Raw genomic sequence first — 21,459 nt, 5'->3', positions numbered from 1 at the left:
GCTCATGACGTTATAAATGGTTGTTATAGGATATGAAAATCAAAGTCGTATCTTAGGCTCCAGAACTATTTAAAAAAGAAAAATGGGTGCCCATGAGACCGCCACGTAGAACTTGCAAACACACAAACCAAACCAGAAGAGATGGGAAACCAGTTTTCACAACTCTTGACCCCAAACTCATCTATGCTATAGATGGGTCAGGAGATGGAGATGAGAAAGGGTTTTTAGAGAAATTTCTGGAGAGCTTGAAGGAGGGGGATGTCTTATGTTTTTCTTATTTCACAACAAGTCATGGGAGAGAGATTTTTTTCTTTTTAGAGAGAGTGCGAGCAGGGGAAAGGGGCAGAGGAAGGGGAGGGAGGGAGGGAGACAGAGAGGAAGAGAGGAGAGAGAGAGAGAGAGAGAGAGAGAGAGAGAGAGAGAATCCCAAGCAGGCTCCATGCTCAGTGTGGAGCCCAACGCAGGGCTCAATCCCATGACCTTACGATCATGACCTGAGCCAAAATCAAGAGTTGGGACGCTCAACCAACTGAGCTACCAGGTACCCCGAGGGAGACAGACATTTAAAAAGACTTGTAAGAGAGCTGGAAATACGCTCCCCGGAGCTTTAAGAACAGAAGTGGTAGACGGAAAAAGAGAGAAGAGGCCAACTCCAACCCCTTTCCTGACACCAATCTTCACCCTTATAACAGGCCAGAGCTTGAGAAGGGGAAGCCCAGCTTCAAATCCAGATGGCACGGTGACTATTACACGAGGCAGCGCTCTGAGTGCTGCGTGTGCCTGCATTCACACACTCAAGTGAGTCACCCAAGGGCAGCCAGAAATGTCACGGGCCCGCCCGCGTCTCCCTCAAGCAGCAGAGGCCACCACACCGAACACAACAACGAGGCGCAGAGGGGAGGCACCGTAAGAGTTCTGCATGATCCAAGTGATGGTTCTACAATGAAAATGGTGATCATGAGTAACCTGGAAGGAGGAAGGAGGAAGTGGGACGGGGAAGTGTATGGGAGGCCGAGGACAGGGAGCAAAGAGCTCATCTGCCGTATCAGGAAACCACAGATATTATCCCAAACCAAAAAAAATCAAGAACTAATAGCATATTATTTAGAACAATGGAGCTAAATACCCAACAAAGAGCTGAAGGTGCTTTCCTCCGAGAACAGGAAATGAAGATGGGGAGAGGGCATAAAGGGAGACAGCTGCTTTTCATTAAAGGCCTTGTAGCACCATTTTCTTTTTAGGACTATATACACATATTAGTCCCATCATTTTTATTTTTTAATTGAAAAAAAAAATCTGAAAGGATAGTGATAGCATTGGAAGAAAATCCAGACCGTGTAGCTCCCACGGGCAGATGTGCTGCAGAGAAGTTTGGAATTCATGGGCGAATGAGACTTCAACTTCAGTGTCATACAAAAATTAACTCAAAGTGGACCATGGACTGAAACGTGCAAGTGTGAAACTTTGGGGAAAAAGCACAGAAGAACATCTTTAGGATCTTGGGCTAGTCAAAGGATTCTTAAGACTTCACACCAAAAGCATGATCCTAAAAGGAAGAAATGAGAAATTGGACTGCACCAAAATTAAAAACTTTTGATCTATCAAAAACCCTATTAAGAGAATAAAAGGCTACAGAGTGAAAGAAAATATTTTCAAACCACGTATTTGTCAAAGGACTTGTGTTTACAATATATAAAGAACTCTAAAAACACAACTCTGGGGCACCTGGCCCCAGTAGGAATAGCATGTGACTCTTGATCTTGGGGTCGTGAGTTTGAGGCCCAGGTTGGGCACAGAGATCGCTTAAATAAAACTAAAAAAACGAGAACACAAAACACAAAAAACGAAACACACACACATACACAACAACAAACTACAGAAAAAAAGCTATCAATGTCCCCATATGTAAGGGATTCTTATGAATAATAAGACAAAGTAAATGACCTAAAAGAAAAAACAAATAAATTACACGAACAGACAATTCAGACATGAGAAAATACAAATGGCAAACTAAAATACAGAGAGGAAGAAAATGTTCAACTTCCCTATTTACGACAAGGAAGATAGAATACAATTTTTTACCCATGAATGGTTGGCAAAAATGGAAGTCGAATGATGTGGGTGTGGGGCAACAGGCATTACTACGTCAAAAGTACTGTGCCCATTCTGAAAGGTAATTTGGCAATAGCTACTATCACTTCTAATTTGCATTCTCTGTAACTCAGGATTCCACTTCCAAGAAAGACTTGCCACGAGCACATGGAGGCAGATGAAAGTATACTGTTTTTAGCAAATAACTGGAAACAACCTTAGCGTCCACTAATAGGGAAATGGTAACATATAACGGAAAACTATGAAGCCATTAAAAAATTGTGGGACAGATAGATCTATGCGTATGACATGGAAATAACTCCAAGAGATAGCGATGCATTTACAAAAGCAAGATGCAGAAGAATACACCTAGTAAGATCTTGTATTTGAGAAACAGAAAATAATCTAAAACTGTGCGTATATACTGCGGGTGTATGCGTATACGTGCACATGAACAGGACAGTGCTCATACCAAATTGTTAACAGCAGCTACATCTAGGGAAGGGACAGGGATGGAGGGGGTGACCAAAAGACCTCCAGCATGACTTACACCACCTGAATGTTGTTTTTCTCTGTTGGATCCTTTCAGCCAAGAATATATATGTGTCATTTGTCTAATTAAAAAATAATGATGCAGCACTTAAGACAGTGCCTAGCTTATAGCAGGAGCTCAACAAATGTTCACACTTTTCTAAAAACTAGGGAAATATTTTGAAAGAGTTAAAAATGTAAAGACAGAGGACAATGTAGCACGAAGGTTCCACGGCCAAGGTTTTAACGTATTAGAAGGCAGTAAGTGATGGAATTCTTCCTGGTGCTGGTTTTCGAAACTTGACAGAAGTATCCAAAACCAGGAAGCAGGAAAAGGAGCACTGATGGGGTGGGAAAGGGGATTCACCCAACAGCCAAAGAAAAAAAGTCAGGGTCAAATACAGGGTCACACCAAATACAGCAACAAGCAGTAAGCAAAAGCTTCGGGCAGCACCTCCTTGAAGAGCACACTTAGCAACACACAATGGTCATCTTACCTGTTGTCCTCGCTGACGAGGTGGTGGACACCCCATTGAGTTCACTAGGACTCCTCTTTATGGGCCGGGGCTTATATTCTCGTCTGGGAACGCTGGATGCGGCCGATATTCTGAAATATGCATTTTGAGACCGGTCAGACTTCTGAGGGAGAAGCCCGAGTCTCCAGACATACAGTTGCTCTGCCTTGAGGAGCCTACAGACTTGGGTGACGGGTGGCAGTCGTGACGGGGGTGGTTTTTACGCACTGATTCGTGAGTAGCTCAAAGTGATAGGTGTAGGTGCCCAGTGGAGTTTTTCAACTATGTATCTGCAAGAGCGTGTCTCTCGTAAGAGTCTCTGAGGCATCGGTCAGGCGCCAGGGTTACACTGGACACTCCACAGCGTTGGCTGCCTTTTCTCTCCTTCTGCTCATACAGAGAGAGGATTACGCAAACAGGCTCACGTGAGCGCTGCGCGCACGCCCCGCCTACCGAATTGGATGCTTCAGAGACCACCCCACCTTGTGTCTTCCCTCTAGAATTCTGGCACTGATTTAAGCAAACATCCCTCCCAGTTCTCCCATTATCATAATCTCATACAAAAACAATATTCTGTTACAAAACCCGGTCAAGAAAAAGGGTAGATTTGTTAACCCATTACTTTAATTAATAGGGTCACTGGGCACATGACGTATGATACTACTAATTTTCAGAGAAGTGTAGAACACAGCATCATTAAAGGCTAAGAGAAACAGCAGTCTTTCTTTGATCATTCAGAAGGTTATTTTGGACTCTTTCAACGCCTCTAAGAGTCAGTAGTATGAACTTGGCCTCACATCTGTACTGGTGAGGTAAAAACACATCTTTTTACATATTTTCTGAGTATCGTGTCACACTTCTCCACATCCCTAGATGTTGGCAAGGAGGTATGAGCCATCGCCATCCCCAGCTTAAGTTCCCAAATCAGCCATGAAGCCAGGACGGTTCTGTAGGGTGAGCAACTGTGTCTGGGTGCCCTGAACACAGGACACAGGAAAGGGCTTTAGAAACACGAAAAGGGAGAAAGCCTGCCAGACCGCTCTTCCCGGCTCTGTCCCATTGGCCAGAGCCCCGTATTCTCTCAGTGCTATCCCACACCCAAGCATGGAAGCCAGCTAAAGAAAATTCAAAACAGGATGGTGTGGTGGGAAGGAGCAGACGAAGGGACAGACAGAGGGATTGATTCTGATGGGGTCCAACCCTGCAGCCCGGGCTTGTAACGAACACAAAGGCTCTCACCGCATCTGTAGCTTGCTCTGTAGCTCCTGCAGAATCTCTGTGGACTGTTTGTGATAGTCTAAAGCCGCCTCTATAAACACAGCCAACTGGCTGACTTGTTCTACCTGCAGCGAAAGTGGAAAATCATTCCAAAGCCTATGTAGTGTTCAGAGAGAAGGGATACCAGCAACAGAGAGCCAGCTTTGCAGGGAAGCCCTGTGTCCTCCCCGGCTCTGGTCCATTTCATTTCATTTCATTTTTATCTCGGAGCCCCGCATAATAATCACCCAGGTCACGGTATAAAGCTATATATTCTGGAAAACCATGTTCGAACTTATTTGTGATTAAAACTTGATTTAACTTGATAAAAGCTTGTTTTTTCCAATTAGATGATACTCCCAGGAGATCTTTGCGCTCTAATGTTCATGGATCTGAAAACAGAGATAAAGCTTTTCCAATTACAAGTGAGGCCAACATTTAGTAAATGAACTGCTTTCTTAGTGAAATGTCTCTACGGGCATTTTCTAGCTAAGTCAAATCAAGAAACTAAGTAAATGAAACTGTTCTCACGTAAGAAGCGAAATCAGCGACAGAGTGTGCACCAGGGCAAAGGCTTGCCTGCTCCCTAGATTTTTTTTTTTTGTTTGTTTGTTTGTTTGTGTTTTTTTGCCATCAGCACAAAATCATCGCCCTGAAACACACAGCAAGAAGGAATGAACCATACAGCCTCTGGCATCTCTCGTTCCCATGAATCACGACATTCATGAAGTTAGTGACCAAAATACAGTGGATGTCAAAAAAACGAAGTCACGTAAGAAAGCCCAGAAGACCTGGGGAGGCATGAATCGAGGAAGAGACTTCTCCTGTGGGGTCTGGGAGCTTCCCTGCTTCCCCAACGTGTCTGAGCAGCTGCTATGCAAAAGCAGGGTTCCTTAGGCTGATGTTGGCCAGCCTCAGAGGCAGGACCTCTGGGTTGAGGTGATGAGGACCCCAGCACGAGTCCCATGAACTCCAGAGAAGGACACACACCGAAATCAATCCCCCTCTTCCAAAGATTCCCCAAAGCCTAATGATGTATCACCTCCATGTCCTAAGTAGCTCTGGGGCAAAGTCTGCCCTGCTCATTCACCCCAACATACTCACCCCATAAAACCAGCCATGGATTCATTCACCTTCAAAGACCCCAGCTGCTCCCATCTGTTGTTCCAGACCATGCTTCAGCTGCCTATTCGTTCACTTTCCTTACCCGCGCCCAGCACTTTAAACATGGGTTCAAATGCACACTTGAGCCATCCGTTCCGCTTGTGCCCCACTGTGATCAGCATCTGAACGAGGAAATCTGGCTGTGTTACGCTGACCATACCACGCCCTGTGGCTAGAAAAGCAACAAGCCAGGCCTTAAATTTCCCCAAACTCAAAAAACAAAACAAAGACAGCCGGGCCCCTACAAAATCCTACGGATCTCTTAAGTTTCACCTCTTTGGCTTTGACGTTTAAACAAGTCCAGTGCCTCAGTCTAACTCGACCACAGAACTCGCGGCAGAAGGAACTCTCCTCCCGACGGTGGGAGAGCTGCGATCTGGGTCAAATCTGGGCCACACCTCCCCGTCTTCAGTAAAGTTAGTTTCTATTTTAATCCCCACTTTGAAATATGTTTGACGTTTCTCATTTTCAAAGGAACAGCGGAAGAGCTAAGTGAATATTCCTCGAAACGTATCAGGGGGGTGGGGAGCAGGGAGGTGCAGACGGAAAGACTACCAGCTGTCCCGTCTGGCTGGCTAAAAGAGGTTGGGCGATCTAGAGGTGCCTTTGGAACTATTCATTCTCTGGCTGACTCCGGGAAGGAAGAGAACCCCAAGGCCCCTCAGAACCCGGGAGGTACCGCAGTGCAGTACGGCACCTGCTCAACACAACTCCTGCAGAGCTGGGACTCCGCTGCAAAGTCTCAGGCTGACAGCGAAGCCACGCGGTATCACAAGGGGACCATCTGCCCCTTTATGCCAGAACAGGGAGGATTCCAGGCCACAAGCGGAAAGGTGTTTTGCGGGTGGCCTCTGCCTCCCGTCCCCAGCTGGAATCAAACACCAGGACAGGCAGAAACATGGCAGCGATAAAGCCAGGCCCTGCGAGGGCCTGTCCAGAAGGTAGAGCGTTTCTTCCACGGGCCACACCACTCCATCTGTTGACTCGGGGAAGGTCACTGGGATGAGAAAAGAGGCTTCATTCCGCTTCCGCTGAGACCGGTGCCACCCCTTTGCTGGCGCCACCTTGCGAGTAAGGTGTGACCTCATCCCGTGGAAGGGTTCGCACGACACACGCAGGGGAGAACCTCCAGACAGCTGACTCTCAGAGTAAACTCCCTGGCCGTCCAGATGGGGGCACATGTGAGGCACCTGAGGCAGGAAACTCGACCAGACTTCCCAGTAAGCTGACAGTGAGGGAGGAGGAGGCCACACGAGCAACCAGGGGAACCAGAACAGAACCAGGAAGAGCTTGTGGTGGACAGGAAAATGGCCTTGAACTAGGGTCTTGAACTAGGGGATTAGCTGGATTATCTGGGTGGGCCCGGTGTCATCACAGGGTCCTAGAAGAAGGCGGCAGGGGGGTCAAAGAAGGTGATCGGAGGAAGAGAGTAAGAGGTGTGAAGATGCCAAACGGTGGGCTTTGAAGGAGAAGCAGGTGACTCTGGCGGGTGGAAAAGGCAAAGACATGGCTGCTTCCCTTACACCCTCCAGGCAGAACTCAGCCCTGCCAATATCGTGACGTGAGGACTTCTGACCTCCCGTCTGGAAGGCGGTAGATCTGTGTTGTTTGAAGGCACACGTGTGCGGTGATTTGCTACAAGAGGAAGAGGAAACTGCTACTTCTGAGCTGCTTTAGTCTCCTCTCAAAAGCAGCAAAACCTAGCAATGGAAATAGCCCTGGTCAGGGTCCCCTGTTCACGGGGCACGGGAGCCGCTGCCTTGAGACTTACAGGAACCCAACTCCGTGGGGAACGTGCCCGCGTGGCTGAGCCTGGGGACTTCACGGCTGACTCCACCCCGCGCCGTGGTTCCTCGCTCTCTTCCCAGGGGCGAGAGGCCGTGCATCGACTGGGTGTCGCCCGTGAGTGCACTCTACCTCAAAACCCTCTTGTTTGCTGCAAACCAGTGGCCGGTTATAAGCCAATGAGGCTGCTGGGGGTTCTGAGCCATGGGGATGGAGGCAGAGTGTAGATGTCCCCATACTACTGTGCACTGGGAATACAGGGGTTCCCGGGCGGGGCGGGGCAGGGTGGTGGAAACCTGAATGGGCTCTGAGCCACTGGCTGGCCAGTGGGCCAAGGGCAAAGGATTAGGGCTGGACCCAAAGGAAGAAGGGCTCAAAGGCTTACAGACTGTAATAAGGGCAGCTCTCTATCTCGGGGCGGGGGGGGGGGCGGTGGTATGGAAGCAGGGCTGTGAACTGTCCTCCTCAGAATCTTCAGAAGTCAGTTGCCAGGACTGGTCAGCAGCCAGGTAGGTGGGCCGAGAGGCACGTTCTGAGGGCCACAGCACGAGGAGAGATAATGGGCATGAGTAGGTAATGCCCTGCGCCCAGATCTCTGGAGTCTGCAGCGTGCTTGGCATGCCTGAATGAGGGAAAGGCACCTGTTCTGGAACGTGACAAGCCGTCCCCTTTCACGACCGAAATGGCACGTTTCCAAGGGAGGCCAACTTCGATAGGAATCGCTATCATCGAAGTGACTTCTTGCTCTGTCGTCTCAAAGACCTCCACTCTTTCTGGATTCCTCGGAGAAGCTGAAGGAGTGTGATCACAAACAGATGCCCTTTCCAATGGGGCAAGAGCTTTATTCAGAGTTTCTGAGAAAGTCTGAGCAAGCCAATGACGGCGATAGCCTACATAACAGCCTCTTACACTTCTATTCCCCACTTCATATTTCCAAAGGGTGTCTTGCCTGCACTCGTTCACGTCGGGCCCGATACCTGTAGGTCGAAGCGACTCTCCAGGGGCAAACAGCTGAGCAGAAGTGAGACCGGAACCAGATTTCAGGTCGTCCACTCCTGGCTGGGAGCTTTCTTTCAGCGAGTCCGGAATTTCCACATGGCACCCGTCCCTTGAAATGACAGCAATAACGATGATGCTGTGGACAAGCTCTGTGGCCAAACAAGTTTAAGAGACTTCCCAGAGTATCCTGCCTTAGCAAGCTTGTAGAGATTAATTTTTCACATTATCATATAAAGACTATGAAAAGTCTGGTGACAAAGAAGGCTGCGAATTTTGTCTCCGCTATGGTCCGCCAAACTCATCTGACCACAGAGACGTTATTAGCACAACCCGCTACCTCCTATGGGATGAGCAGACACAGGTACGAGGGGTGAAGTGGCAAGGTTGGACGTGGGGTTGATGACCCAGAGAGAGCAGGAAGTCAGGGTCCTGAGGGCTGCAGACCCGCTGGGCCTGGCCTGGTTGTAGAGAGGGGCCAAGGACGGGGCCGAGAGCTCCACGTACGTACGCCTCCTCCCTCCATGCACCGGTTTCCCCGTCTTCCCCCACCAAGTCGCCCGCTGTTGATCCCCAAACACAACCACCTCCGCATTAGCATGGCAGGTCCAAGGGCTGAACTGGGGAAGATTTTTCACGCCTCGTCTCATCAAAGGGACTGCCCAGACACACGGACACGGAAAAGGACAGGGCGGTCCCCTTCTGGGTCTGCCCGCTGGTGCCCCACGAACAGAAGGAAGGCAGCCTTCTGGGGCTCACACGGTCAGTAACTTGCGGGTTTCCTCAACTATAACCCTGGGAAGGGGAAAGGCAAAAGCAGGGGTGTTGTCACACAGGGCCCACCCCTAGGACCCCATACGCTCTACCGTGAGTGCTCAAGAAATGGCCCCCTTGCCACTGTCGGCATCGCCATCACCAGCCACCTCTTGGGCACTACCACCGCCACTCCCGCAAGAGTCAGCAACCAGAGCACCCGGCTCACCGCCGCGGCTAAAGGCGGCCACGGGCAGGAGGGCAGAGAAGGGGAAGGAGCCCAGTCCCAAGGCGGCGGGACAGTCCCCAGCTGCCGAGGAGTTCGGTCTCCTCCCACTTCCGCGGCTGGTTTCCAGGAGCTCTTGTCAAAGGACAGGCCAGAAGGCGCAAGGCCGTCCCCGAAATGAGCCAGCACAGCCCGTCGGCGGAGGTGTGGACCCAGCCCTGAGCTGAGGGAGCAGCACGCCTGATGCACGAGACTCAACTTCAGAGTTCAAATCCGCCACAAACAGGCACAGGACCGGAAGGGCAACGCTGGCAACGGCCTGGTAAGGATGACGTGCACCTGACATGCCGCACTTCAAACCCACTTTCTCAACACGTCAAAGAATCAAATGCAGCAATCGGAGACAAAACCAAAATCGCCTAGTGCCTGGGGACAATCTCAAGAGGCAAGTTCTACTTTTAAGGGAAAATAAATAAACAAGGAAAAGAGCCAACTGTGTAGACCTCTTCCCACTTCCTGTAAGATGTAAGCGCCCTGACAAAACGTTAAAAGGAGAAACATAATAGAGGGTGCTTTTCAGCACTCAGGTTTAATGGACGCGGGGATTTTCAAACTGTTATCTCCGCGACTAATGTCTTGCTAATACTGAACATACTAATCCGCCCCCCATGTCACCACGGCAAATAAAAAAGATGCTCCATACATCCTGTCTGACTTGACTCAAAAGCGCAAGACCTTGATGTACCTTTTGATAAACTATTGTAAGTAGAACATGGTTTTGCAGATAAATAAATCCTCTGACTTGTCTCCATGGGTTTGAAAGTTCAGCAAATGGGGCCCAAAGCTAAGGCTGGGCCAAAACGGCTCAGGGCATCAGCAAGGCCAACGTCAGGGCAGGGACGCCACACAGAAGCAGGTGGAAAAAGGCAGTAACGACAAACGCCCAAGGACTCGTCAGTGAGGCAAAGAAGGGAGGCCTTCGGCCTTCGTGGTGCCCCGGTGGGGATCGCCATGCCCCTCAGGGACGCCGAATCTAACTTCACTTGAACAAATAAAATAAAAGCTGGTGGTGGCAATTACAGCACAACAGGGTATTCGCGTCTCTGAGGGATGTGTGTCCAGACCTTCATCATTCCCGAGTCCACAGGCACCGCTACGGTACAGCTGAACAACGCAGGTCACGCTTTTACAGCCTGCATGTTCGCGATGACAAGTCAGGGCACCGCAGAGCCTCTCCTCCTCACACACCTGCCTCACAGCGTGCTTCTCTCAGTCTTAGCAAAAGCGCACGTTACGCATGACGCGGGCCCCGCGTTCCACTGCAAAGTCACAATGCTATGGCCTCAAACACAAAGGCCGGTCTGCTATGCAAGTCCCCAAACCATCCCCCTCCCCGGGGCTACCTGGAGCATGTCTCCGGAACAGTCCTGGGATAAACAGGCCCTCTTGAGATCTGAGGTCTGAGTTGGGACTTGCCAAATGTCTGAAGCTATTTCTGAGGCAGGACATAATGGTTATGGAAAATTCTGGAAGCTCTCGTAAACTAAGGCTCCAGAGCTTCTCAACATGTTGATCCTACTCATATGGTCAATGTTTTCATTCACATTAAAGTCTCCTGGTTGGTTTAAATACTTACATCATTTTCTAAAAAATTAAACATGCTTCTTTCAGCCAACTCCTTTGACTCTTCAAACTTTTCTACCGCTTGTCTGACTTCTTCGTCTGGTATCTTACCTACTCGCTTCTTTTTATAATCATAATCCAGGCGGCGGCCTTCCAGCTTTTTCAGGTGGTGCTGAACAAGACAAAGGAGTCTTTCAGAGAACTGTACACTCAAAAGACAGGGCAAAGAAACTTTTGTCATTTCCATGATCACAGCCACTGCTTTTGGGTGACCTAAATTCTAGGGGCAGGGACACATCTTACACGTCTGTGTGTCCCCAGCATCCACTAGAGGCTACCCTTACTGACGGTCCTCAAGGCATGGGGAATGGTTAGACGGATGGACGGATGGATGGACGGACAGGTGGGCGGAGGAAAGGGTGGGTGAATGGATGCATGGATAAATGGACGGCAGAATGAATACCTATATGAACATAAAGACACAGTATCAGCACTCAGATTCCATTTCCCAAAGTTGTCTACAGGGCCCCTCACTTCAGTTCTCTAATAAAACATCCAGATAATTTCCAGCCAATTAACTCTGCCAAAAACAAGCACGTTTCCTTTGGCACAACTGTCAAGTCCTTGCCAAAAAGGAGATTATAAAAGCACAAATTTCTAGTAGCCCCTAGAATACTTAGGCGTCTCCCATAAAGTTCCCAAACAATTACAGAACAAGTTGAATAAATACCACCAGTGAACTTGTACACACTGAGAAACAGACACTCACAACCTCTGGAACGGTGAAATTTCTTTAAAAAAAAAAAAAGAAAAGAAAAAAAGAAAAAAAAAAGAATCTCTAACAAAATGTAACAACCGTAACTATCAGACGTGTGCATTCACGGAAGGGGCTGCCTTGTGTGGTAGTAAGTTCCCCCATCACAGTTTGTATTCCAGCAGAGGGATCCCATGTCAGAAAAACTGTCGGCAGGACAGCTGTATGGGGCAAGGCATTATGCCTACAATCCTTGGAAAACAGGTATCTGACATCAAACGTACACACAAGAACAGGCCATCCCGGCGAAGTATGCAGGTAACATCACTTAGCACTTCAGTGAATGAAACACACTGGTTCCACTTCCATAATGAAGAGGGGAAGAGAGCATATGGGATAAAAACCCAGAAGCATCTTTCCTATGTGCTCCGTGACTCTGGGCAGATCTGTGACTCCCTCTGTGCCTCCGTGTGTGGCTCTAAAACAGGGGTGACGGCTGCTGACGGGCCAAGAACCGAACCCACAAAACCCCTTACAGGTAGAAGTCAGCCGTGTGTTAAATGGGCAGGTTCCCCACTCCTGAGGTCTGAGACGCAGCAGCACAGTCGAGACTATGAATGGCTTCTGAGTAGCAGACTCTTAACTCTCGATCGTTCTAGGATTTAAGTGTAGCTTTATAGCGTTTCTGTATCAGATGGCAGCTGAGTAACGAGGAAGCCATTCAGAGACTATTTTGCTGCTTGGGGAATGCCAACACTTAAGTACAGGTGGATTTTGCACACAAGTCCGACCCACGTTTGTGTCCACGGCCGGCTCTGAAGCAGGTCAAACGGAAGACCTACGTTGTGGGGCAGACTTGTGGTTTTCCTCAAGGACGACAGCACGAGAAGAAATGGCGTATTACGTCTTTCAACAAAGGGGGCATTTGGTTTTAAGGTTCTGCGTTTGGAAAGGCTGTTCTGGTCCCCCCCGTCCCCAGGACACCCCTCCTTCTCTAGAGTCATCTGTTCTTTAGTAATTTGGAAGCACGAATGCCATGCTGGACACCGTGGCCACAAAAGTGGACGAGGCAGGATCCTTACCCCCGAGGCGCTTAGTGCCATCACGCGGGGAGCGCAGGAGCCCCTGATTTTGTCAGGGGAGGGCAGGGGCTTCCCAAAGGGAAGAGCGTCTGAGATCCGAGAGGTGACATGACTTAGCCAGGAGGGGAGGGGAGGGGGACAAAGGCCAGGAACAGAGGGACAGAACACAGCAAAACACCCCGGGGGGCTAAAGGTAACAGTAGGAAGGGGCCGAGGTCAGGCCCCACAGGGCAGGAGAGGCCAGAGAATCGGGCCCCAGAGGGCAGGAGAGGCTGGAATGGATCTTCAGTCCCCCTCCCCTGCGGGCAGCTGCCGACAGTCTGCGTCTCAGGAAGCCTGCTCTGGGTGTGGTGCCGGGAGTCAAGCGCTGCTGTGTGGATGTGTCCAGATGTTAACTGAGAGGAGGTGACAGAAAGGAAGAGAATGCAGATTCAGGAGAGAGGACAATGGATGTGGCAACAGACTCCGGTGTCCGGTGGAGGACAGACCTCGGAGGTCAGGAAGGACACTGCTTTCCCTGACATGGATGGGACAGAGACCACGAGTAAGGGGCTGAGGGGGGCATTCTGGAGGGGGGGGGCAGCAGAATGTTCTTGGGAGTCCCTGAATGGTTGCTTTCGTTTTTCATTCAACCTTCCTGAATTCCAGGCATCCAGGACTCTCCGTTTGGGAAACCTAGAACAGGGCCCCAGCATCTGCCTTTCTAATGTGATGCTGACGCTGACGGTCCAGAGGCCACCCCATGAGATGCACCGTGCCCAGAGAAAGGAGAGGGAGGAAAGCGGACGGGGCACCTGGGTGGCTCACTCGGTAAGGCGTCTGACTCGATTTCAGTTCAAGTCACGATCTCAGGGTTCGTGAGATCCAGCCCTGTGTTGGGCTCTGTGCTGACAGCACGGAGCCTGCTTGGGATTCTCTGTCTCTCCCTCTCTCTCTGCCCCTCATCCCCCCAACCCCCAAATAAACATTAACAAGGAAGGAAGGAAGGAAGGAAGGAAGGAAGGAAGGAAGGAAGGAAGAAAGGGGGTATGCCAAGTTTCAAATGACTTCCCAGCTGGCTTGGACTTGCATTCAGATCACTCTTGAAGATACCTGGGGGCAGGTCCTCAGGGCAGCTGGCTGCCCCGCCAGCGTAAAGTCAACACAGGCTGCCCCGCCAGAGTAGAAGTCCGGTGAGGCAGGAATCTCAACGCTGTTTGTGCACATGCACACAAACACCACTAAGCAAGAGGCACATGATCACCTACAGGTCCCTGAGAGCTCACATGTACGCTCTGGAAGGCCACTTCTAACAGTTTTCCAAACATGAAACGTCAATTCCTGTTTATTGGTTTCCTTGAGAAGCAGCACAAAATAATCACTACTGGTGTCAAGTATCAAAAGATATGACTGACACAGTTGTGATTTTCATTATCAAAAATCCACTACAAAGTGATGGGATCATTTTGTTACGTGAGAAGTGGCTGTGGAAATGCGCTCCTTTATCCTGGCTTCTAGCCGGCTTTAATAAGATAGAGAACAGGGGTGCCTGGGTGGCTCTGTCGGTTAAGCGTCCGACTTCGGCTCAGGTCATGATCTCACAGCTCGTGGGTTCAAGCCCCACGTCGGGCTCTGTGCTGACAGCTCAGAGCCTGGAGCCTGTTTCAGATTCTGTGTCTCTCTCCCTCTCTGCATTTTCCCCATTCATGTTCTCTCTCTCTCTCTCTCTCAAAAATATATAAAAACCCTAAAAAAGTAAAAAAAAAAAAAAAAAAAAAGATACAGAATAAAAAGCTAAGAGGTCCCGGGTCTCTTTCCCAGTGAGCCAGGTAAATAGGAGTTATTTTTTTCACCACCCACAAGACGATGCTTTCACGGAATCCCTACAGAAACACTCTGATGGTTTTAAATATGAACTTCACTTTAAGTAGCAACAGGTAGAGTTAGAGCCCGCAAGACTTACCCCAATCTCTTTCAAATCTTTGTCTTGTAGTAACTGAAGCGGATCAATAAAAGTTTGCTTTACGTTAATGTCAAGAGAGTCTTTTACCTCAGCCATGAGCTTCATGGATTCACCGACTTCTATTAATGCACTACCTTGAATAGAAAATACAAATTAAAAAAGGGTCTTCAGCAGGGTCCTCGAGGTTAGCGGTGATATTGACTTCATTCTTTCCCAAACGTTTGTGGAGGGCCATGGAAACAAGCGAATCACCCTGACACTGCTGAACCCTGACTCAGAGAAAAAAAAAATTTTTTTTCTGAACGTCTTATTTTCTGTATTTTCCTACGTTCTGTAGTCTCCGCTACAAAATAAAGGTAGGAGGCTCAGGCAGACCGAAGCATTTACCCTTTTGGCCACTAGATGGGGATAAAGCTCCTTTTTCAAACTGGTGACAGGCACCACTGCTTTTCGAAGGTCTGTGTCGCACCCCATCAGTTTACCGGAGACCTACAATAACTAGTACCTGCTTTTGCTAACTGGAAGAAATCCAAAGAGGATTTCTGTGTTCACCAAAAAAGAAAAAAAAAGGCGAAAATGAGAAAACATTCAGCCCCTGTTTTGCAGTGAGCCGTTAGAGGCAGCCTGGACCCCAAGGAGTGAGAACTGAACTGTGTACAGAACATTGGCATCAGCCCCCCGTCCCGGCAGCTTTGAACTGCGTCCGTGAGCATCTGCGCTTTGCCTCGATTTTATTCTGTGCACGCATTAGTAAGATGTATCCTAAGATATCAGAAAAGTGTAAGAGAGCCTGTTTTGGGGGGTCTGGTCATGCTCAAAACATTTTTCACATAAATTAACGGTAATTTCTTCTTTGTTTTTCGCCGTTTCGGTTTACAAAAGGCTTTACAATGGCAGTGCTCTACTTTCGGAGAGCAGGGAAATCTGTAGTTTTGTGAACTGGCACCTAGGGCTCCTTAGAAGCTGGAGAACAAAATCGCTCTTTGTAAACTCTAAAAAGGATTCATTCATCAGGGCTAAGTGTCAGGCAATAAGGATTGCAATAGAAGTAAGGGAACAAAACCTCTTGTCAGCTTCTAGCTCCTAGACCTTGAGGTCAGTCCCCAGAGCCTTCAGATGGTTCCGAGGCTCCTCACCCTTTCTGATGTCAAAGAAAGCCTGGCCGTGTCACATGGGACGGCCTTTCAGCGGGATGGGCAAGGCCTGCTCTTGCGATGAGGCCCAAGCCAGCCGCGCTTGGCCTTGGGGGCTGTGACCGGCAGGTGTTGCTGGCCTGCACTCTGACATCTCAGTGTCCGCTGACCCGCGGTAATGTGCAAGCAGGAGTCCTGGTAGCGGAGCAGACCGAGAGGCCGTTTCTCTAAGAGGCATCTCTGGGACATGAGGCACCAGAGCAAACTATTTTTCCTGTTTGGGAGTTTTCCAAATCGACCTCGTGAAAATGTAGTTTGGGGTCTCTCAACTCCCAGGCTAGAAAAAGACCTTAGGGGCCAGCCCAAGAATTCGCATTTCTAGCAAATTCTGACCTTCAAGATGTCACACCTACTGGTCCAGCCACGCATAGTTTATTCACCTGTAACACAGCAATAGCGATGAAACCTCACCTCCCTTTTTTTTTTTTTTTTTTTAAGAAATGAACTAGAAAACTAGAAGTGGAAATTTAGTTACGCTAAATTACCACTGGTCACAACTCCACTGGTAGCTTCATCCCTCCTAAGTTTCCTTAACTCGCTCTCCATTGTCAGGTTCTAAATCATCCCAAGGTAAAGAGGAGACATCCCTTCCTAGCCCGGGGACTCTTTCCTGACCAACTGGTTAGAAACGGAGGGTACTGTTTCTGACCCTCGGCCACCACTGCCCAAGCCACAGAGTGTCGAATTTGGCTTTGACAGAAACATCTCCGTGTATTGTTTACAGTAAGATAACCAAGGGAGATTTTAGTTAAGCATATTGAAATATACTTTTAAATTACAATTCTTAAAATACGACACTGGAGCAAAAACAAGGTACAGACCAAGAAAACAGGAGAAAAAAAAAAAAGATCAGAAACAAACTTAAAATATAAAAATTTAGTCTGTAACAAAACATTTCTCTCCAGAGGGGAAAGGCTGAACTTTTCAATGGAGTATTAGGACAACCAGCTACTTACTTGGGAGAAAACAAAATTAGGACCCTACTGCACAGTATCTGCCCGTTAAAATCAGGACCTTGGAAACTTAAAGGGAAGAAAAGGAAACATGTTTCGAAAGAAAAGTATGAATAAACATTGACACGATTTGTGGGGGTGGGTGGGTGGAAAAGATTTTCTAAACAAAGCAACAGGGCCATAAACCATAAAGGAAGAGTTAGGAGTCCCACTATATGAAAACCAAAAGCTCCTCCGTTTCAGTGGCCTCCGTCCACAAGGTCAGAAGGCGAATGCCTACATGGGGCATAACTTCATTAACATATAAGGCAGACCAAGAGCAAATGTCCTAACCGTTGAAAGAGCTCGTCAACCAGTAAGGGGGGGAAATGAACGTATTAATGAAAAAATAGGCAAAAGATACAAATATACATTTCACAAAAATGATGACAAACAGGAAAGAAATTTACCTTACACATAATCCAAAAGGTGAAGTTAACACAGCACTAAGAGATCAATTTTATACGCTATGTATCAAAGTACCTGTGATTCAGAAGTAAGCTAAAAAAGTAATTCCCACAATCAATAACTGTGCTGGGAAACATACTCTCACATACTCCTGGCGAGAGTATCAAACTGGCACACCCCTTCTGGAGGGTCCTTTGGGAATATGGTTCAAAAATCTGAAAAAAACACGCATATTCTCAACCCAACAATTTCACTACCATGGATTTCAATCCACGAACATAATCTTGGATATCCCTAAAGATTATGAAGATGGTTGTTATAAATGCTGTGTAAAATTTTTTTACATACAGAAAAAAGTATCTAAATATCCAATAACTAGGGTTGACTGAACAAAGTCTGCCATGACACACGGGTTATTTATTATACTGCCGTTAAAAACAGTATCATAGAAGATTAATCATTTTATGACATGGATCTTGATTCAGTCGATAGAAATAAGCAAGTTACAAAAGGGTATAAAGGTAGAGATACCATAACTCCATTTTAATTTTGTAAAGGTGTACGTGACTATGGATGAGAATAAACCTTGTGAAGGTGTACGTGACTAGGGATGAGAATACACAAAGGGCTGTGAAGGTGTACGTGACTAGGGATGAGAATAAACCTTGTGAAGGTGTATGTGACTAGGGATGAGAATACACAAAGGGCTGTGAAGGTGTATGTGACTAGGGATGAGAATACACAAAGGGCTGTGAAGGTGTACATGACTAGGGATGAGAATACACAAAAGGTCCATCACCAGATACGTGATTGCGGGTGATGTCAGCACTCCCTTTCTTGTATTTCACTAGCTTATATTTTCTAAGCCTTCTGCAACGAACGTGTATTACTTGGGTGATATAAAAATAATAATGATAAAGCTTGTTAACATGAAGGTATTGTGGGGTGCTTGGGTGGCTCAGTCAGTTGAGTGTCCGACTCTTGATTTCAGCTTGGATCATGATCTCATGCGTCGTGGGTTCAAGCCCCACATCGGGCTCTCTGCTGTCAACACAGAGCCTGCTTGGGTTTCCCTTTCTCTCTCTCCTTCTCTCTCTGCCCCTCCCCCTTCCCTGCCCCCTCCCCCGGGGCAAAATGATCCCAGGTGATCTGTGAACAGTCACCGAAGGTGCAGCCTCCCCCCTTTGCCTCTCCCCCTCCCCCCCAACACACAAAGAGCTCCCAGGCAATCTTCGAACAGTCACCCAAGGTGGAGCCTCCCCACTCCTCTCTTTGTCCCTCCCCTTCCCTCCCCCCTTCCCTCCCCCTTCATTCACACACACACACTCACACACACACTCATACAAAGCGCTCCAGGCGATCTGCAAACACTCACCGAAGGTGGAGCCTTCCCCGAGCTCCCTCCCGTACTTGAGCATACAGTCGCCCAGCAAGCCTTCCGTCTGCGGGTACCCGGTGGTCTTCACCTGTCCTCGGATCTTCGACACAGTGTTCAGCATCCCTAGCTTAGCTCTGTATGCTTAAAAACATTGTCATTTGTAATTCCTTAAAATGACAAGGCGGAGTGACAGGTACATCGCATTTAACAAATGACGGCAAAACTGAGGTCACCCCGGTGGGCAAAACGTGGGACACCTGGAGCATCTGAAAGGGACTGTGTGACCTATTTCACCTCTCACATGATTTTCCAGATTCTTTTTCCAAGTGGCCGGGCGGTGGGGGGAAGAGGGGGTTGCTAAGCAAGGGAAAATGGAAACGACGCACACGCCGTTGACTCCGAACATCAGAAGTGTCCCCGCTGCACAGGGACACACGAGCAGGGCCTGCAACACGCACGCCCAGAGCCAGATGCCAGTACCGGGGAGGCGATCCTTCCCGGGGACCAAGAGAACACCAAGGACGGCATCGCTGAGGTGGATGTTTCAAACCACCAAAAGGCCCCTGTCACCCTCCCTGTCCCAAGAATTTATTCGGAGTGATTATATTCAATATCCTGAAGAAGGGCTTTGGCGCACTCCTGTTGAGGAAGCAGAGCCAACGGGAGGAGACGAACTCCTGCTGAGTGAACAGGAGTCTGTGTTGATGCTCCTCGGTGCAGGTCAGGTCCCCTGCCCCGAGGGAAAGGACGGGCGGCCACTGCTTCTCAACTTCTCTTCCCCGACTCAGGCCATCAGTGTTTACTGATCCCGGCTCTGTGTGACACACAGTGCTAACTCCTCCGGCTCCAGAGGGACCCAGGACAGCGGCTGCCCTACAGGAGCACAGAGCTAGTCGCTGCGGGACAGAATATACGAGATGCACCGGGCAAATAAAGCGTGGTGTGACCATAACAATATGCTGAATACAGATAGCAAGATGTGCCTACAAAGTGCAGATATCATGTCAACAGTATAGAAGGTGGGATGTTTATGGTACAGAACCAACAGATAAAGAGGAGGCCAGTCTGACCTAAGCTGAAATTAAAACAGGATGAATCGGGGGGCGCCTGGGGGGGGGGGGGCTCAGTCGTTAAGCATCTGACTTCGGCTCAGGTCATGACCTCATGGTTCGTGAGTCCAAGTCCCCCATCAGGGAAGCACGAGCCTGCTTTAAGTGAACCTCGCTTCTCTCTCTCTTCCTCTCTCTGCCCCTCGCTCACTTGTGCCCCCCCCCCCAAAACAAAACAAAACAAAACCAAACCAGGATGAATCAGGAGAGATCTATGGGAAAATACGACTATGAACTGAATACCAAGCTAAGAACCTGGGCTTTTATTCCCCAGGCTACAGAGCGAATCACGTGCCAGCTTGTGGCGTCTGTGATAACTCCAGGAAGTAAAGAGGTACGCTTTCATTTTCTTCTACTTTAATAATCACACTTGCTTTCATGCGTTCTAGGCCAGTGCCTCTCAAACTCTTACGGTGCCTACAAATCACCCGAGGATCCTGTTAAAACGCCAAGTCTGGTTCAGTCTGTTTGGGATGAGCTCAAGGCTCTGCGTTCCCCAGTCTCTCGGGTGGGGCTGAGGCTGCTAGCTCGCGGACCACACTCTGAGGAGCAAGGCTTCAGACACTTCTGGTGCCAGCCTGTTCGAATCCTGCCCGCCTCAGCTTCAAAGCAGCTTTCTTCCTGGTCCCTGTGCTCCAATAGCCACACGCAAACGTGGCTCTTCCTTCCCAGTTCCAGGGTGGGGACTGGGAGGTGGCAGGCACGTGGCTGACATCCACTAAACTGGCAACGGCCAGAGGCCTCTGTCCTTGCTGGCCAACCCCGCTCCTACCCCATTCCAACGTCAGCTCTTTGAGGATGGGATCTGGGTCCCAGGAACCGGGAAAGCCCCTCTGCCAAGAGGAAGCCCTCGCTAAATCTGTGCTGATTTATCGGGAAAAGGAACTTACATAGCTCATCTCAGACACTGAGGAGGCCAGAGAAGAGAGGCAGGAGTGCGGCCCTTGAAATTACAAACCTCTACACAGTTCCAAAGAATTCTATACCCGCCAACCTCCCTGGACGCAGTTTTTATAAAATTTATGTTTTGAAATTGTTCCTGTCTAGATTTTCAGGTGGTTGGGTCTGTAGGGGAGTCCTAACGCCCAAGGGAGTCACAGCGACTCCCTGCAAATAATACGTTCCTAAAAAGGAAGGCAGTTTGGGAAATTTGCAGAATTCAAGGCTTGGGTGCCCTGCCCCCTGTTGGTTTCTGTCATTTACAACCCAGGAAAAACCCATCAAGGGATGCTGCTTCACAACCACGGAATTAAGAACCTTCTGTCGAGAAGCTGATGCAACAAGGGACCTTTTCATGCTGCTTTTCCTGCCTCATTTCTTTAGCATCTGAGCTACAAAGTGAAATTACAATTTCAATTATACCTTTAGAGCAGGATGACAGATTTTTTTTCTAAAAGAGGAGATGCCTGAATAAGAAAACATACCAAACATTCAGTGGGTCTCTGAGGCATCTCCTAAAATGTGTCTTTATTGAGCAGCGCCTTGCTGCTAAGACCAAGTCTCTATCCACATGATGTCACCATAGACCACGGGATTATCCGCTTTGTTTCTCATCAGCTAGGACTCCCTGAAACTACCTTCGGTCGCTGGCGGCTTGACTTTAAAAAACTGAAATTCATTATTTGGACACAGAAAACACTGTTTCTAAGTTATGTCAGCC

At 48.6% G+C, this 21,459-nt stretch overlaps 1 protein-coding gene across 1 annotated transcript in view; it reads right to left on the bottom strand.

Moving 5' to 3' along the window:
• SH3GL3 (SH3 domain containing GRB2 like 3, endophilin A3) overlaps nucleotides 1-18,826 on the bottom strand; it is a 42,753-nt gene extending 23,927 nt beyond the window's left edge. Inside the window, exons 1-5 of the mRNA XM_047086828.1 lie at nucleotides 18,688-18,826; nucleotides 14,720-14,853; nucleotides 10,955-11,113; nucleotides 4,377-4,480; nucleotides 3,120-3,229 (exon numbers count right to left, since the gene is read on the bottom strand). Coding sequence (XP_046942784.1) covers nucleotides 3,120-3,229; nucleotides 4,377-4,480; nucleotides 10,955-11,113; nucleotides 14,720-14,853; nucleotides 18,688-18,811 — 631 coding nt within the window. The 5' untranslated portion in view covers nucleotides 18,812-18,826. The remainder of the gene's footprint in view (nucleotides 1-3,119; nucleotides 3,230-4,376; nucleotides 4,481-10,954; nucleotides 11,114-14,719; nucleotides 14,854-18,687) is intronic.
• Between the last annotated feature and the right edge of the window lie 2,633 nt (nucleotides 18,827-21,459).

Source organism: Lynx rufus, unplaced genomic scaffold (genome assembly GCF_022079265.1).
Source record: "Lynx rufus isolate CCGP_SWC_20201006 ecotype Redwood Valley unplaced genomic scaffold, mLynRuf1.p SCAF_21, whole genome shotgun sequence".
NCBI lineage: Eukaryota > Metazoa > Chordata > Mammalia > Carnivora > Felidae > Lynx > Lynx rufus.
Note: the sequence above shows the minus strand (reverse complement) of the source record. Positions and strands in the feature narration are given on the sequence as shown.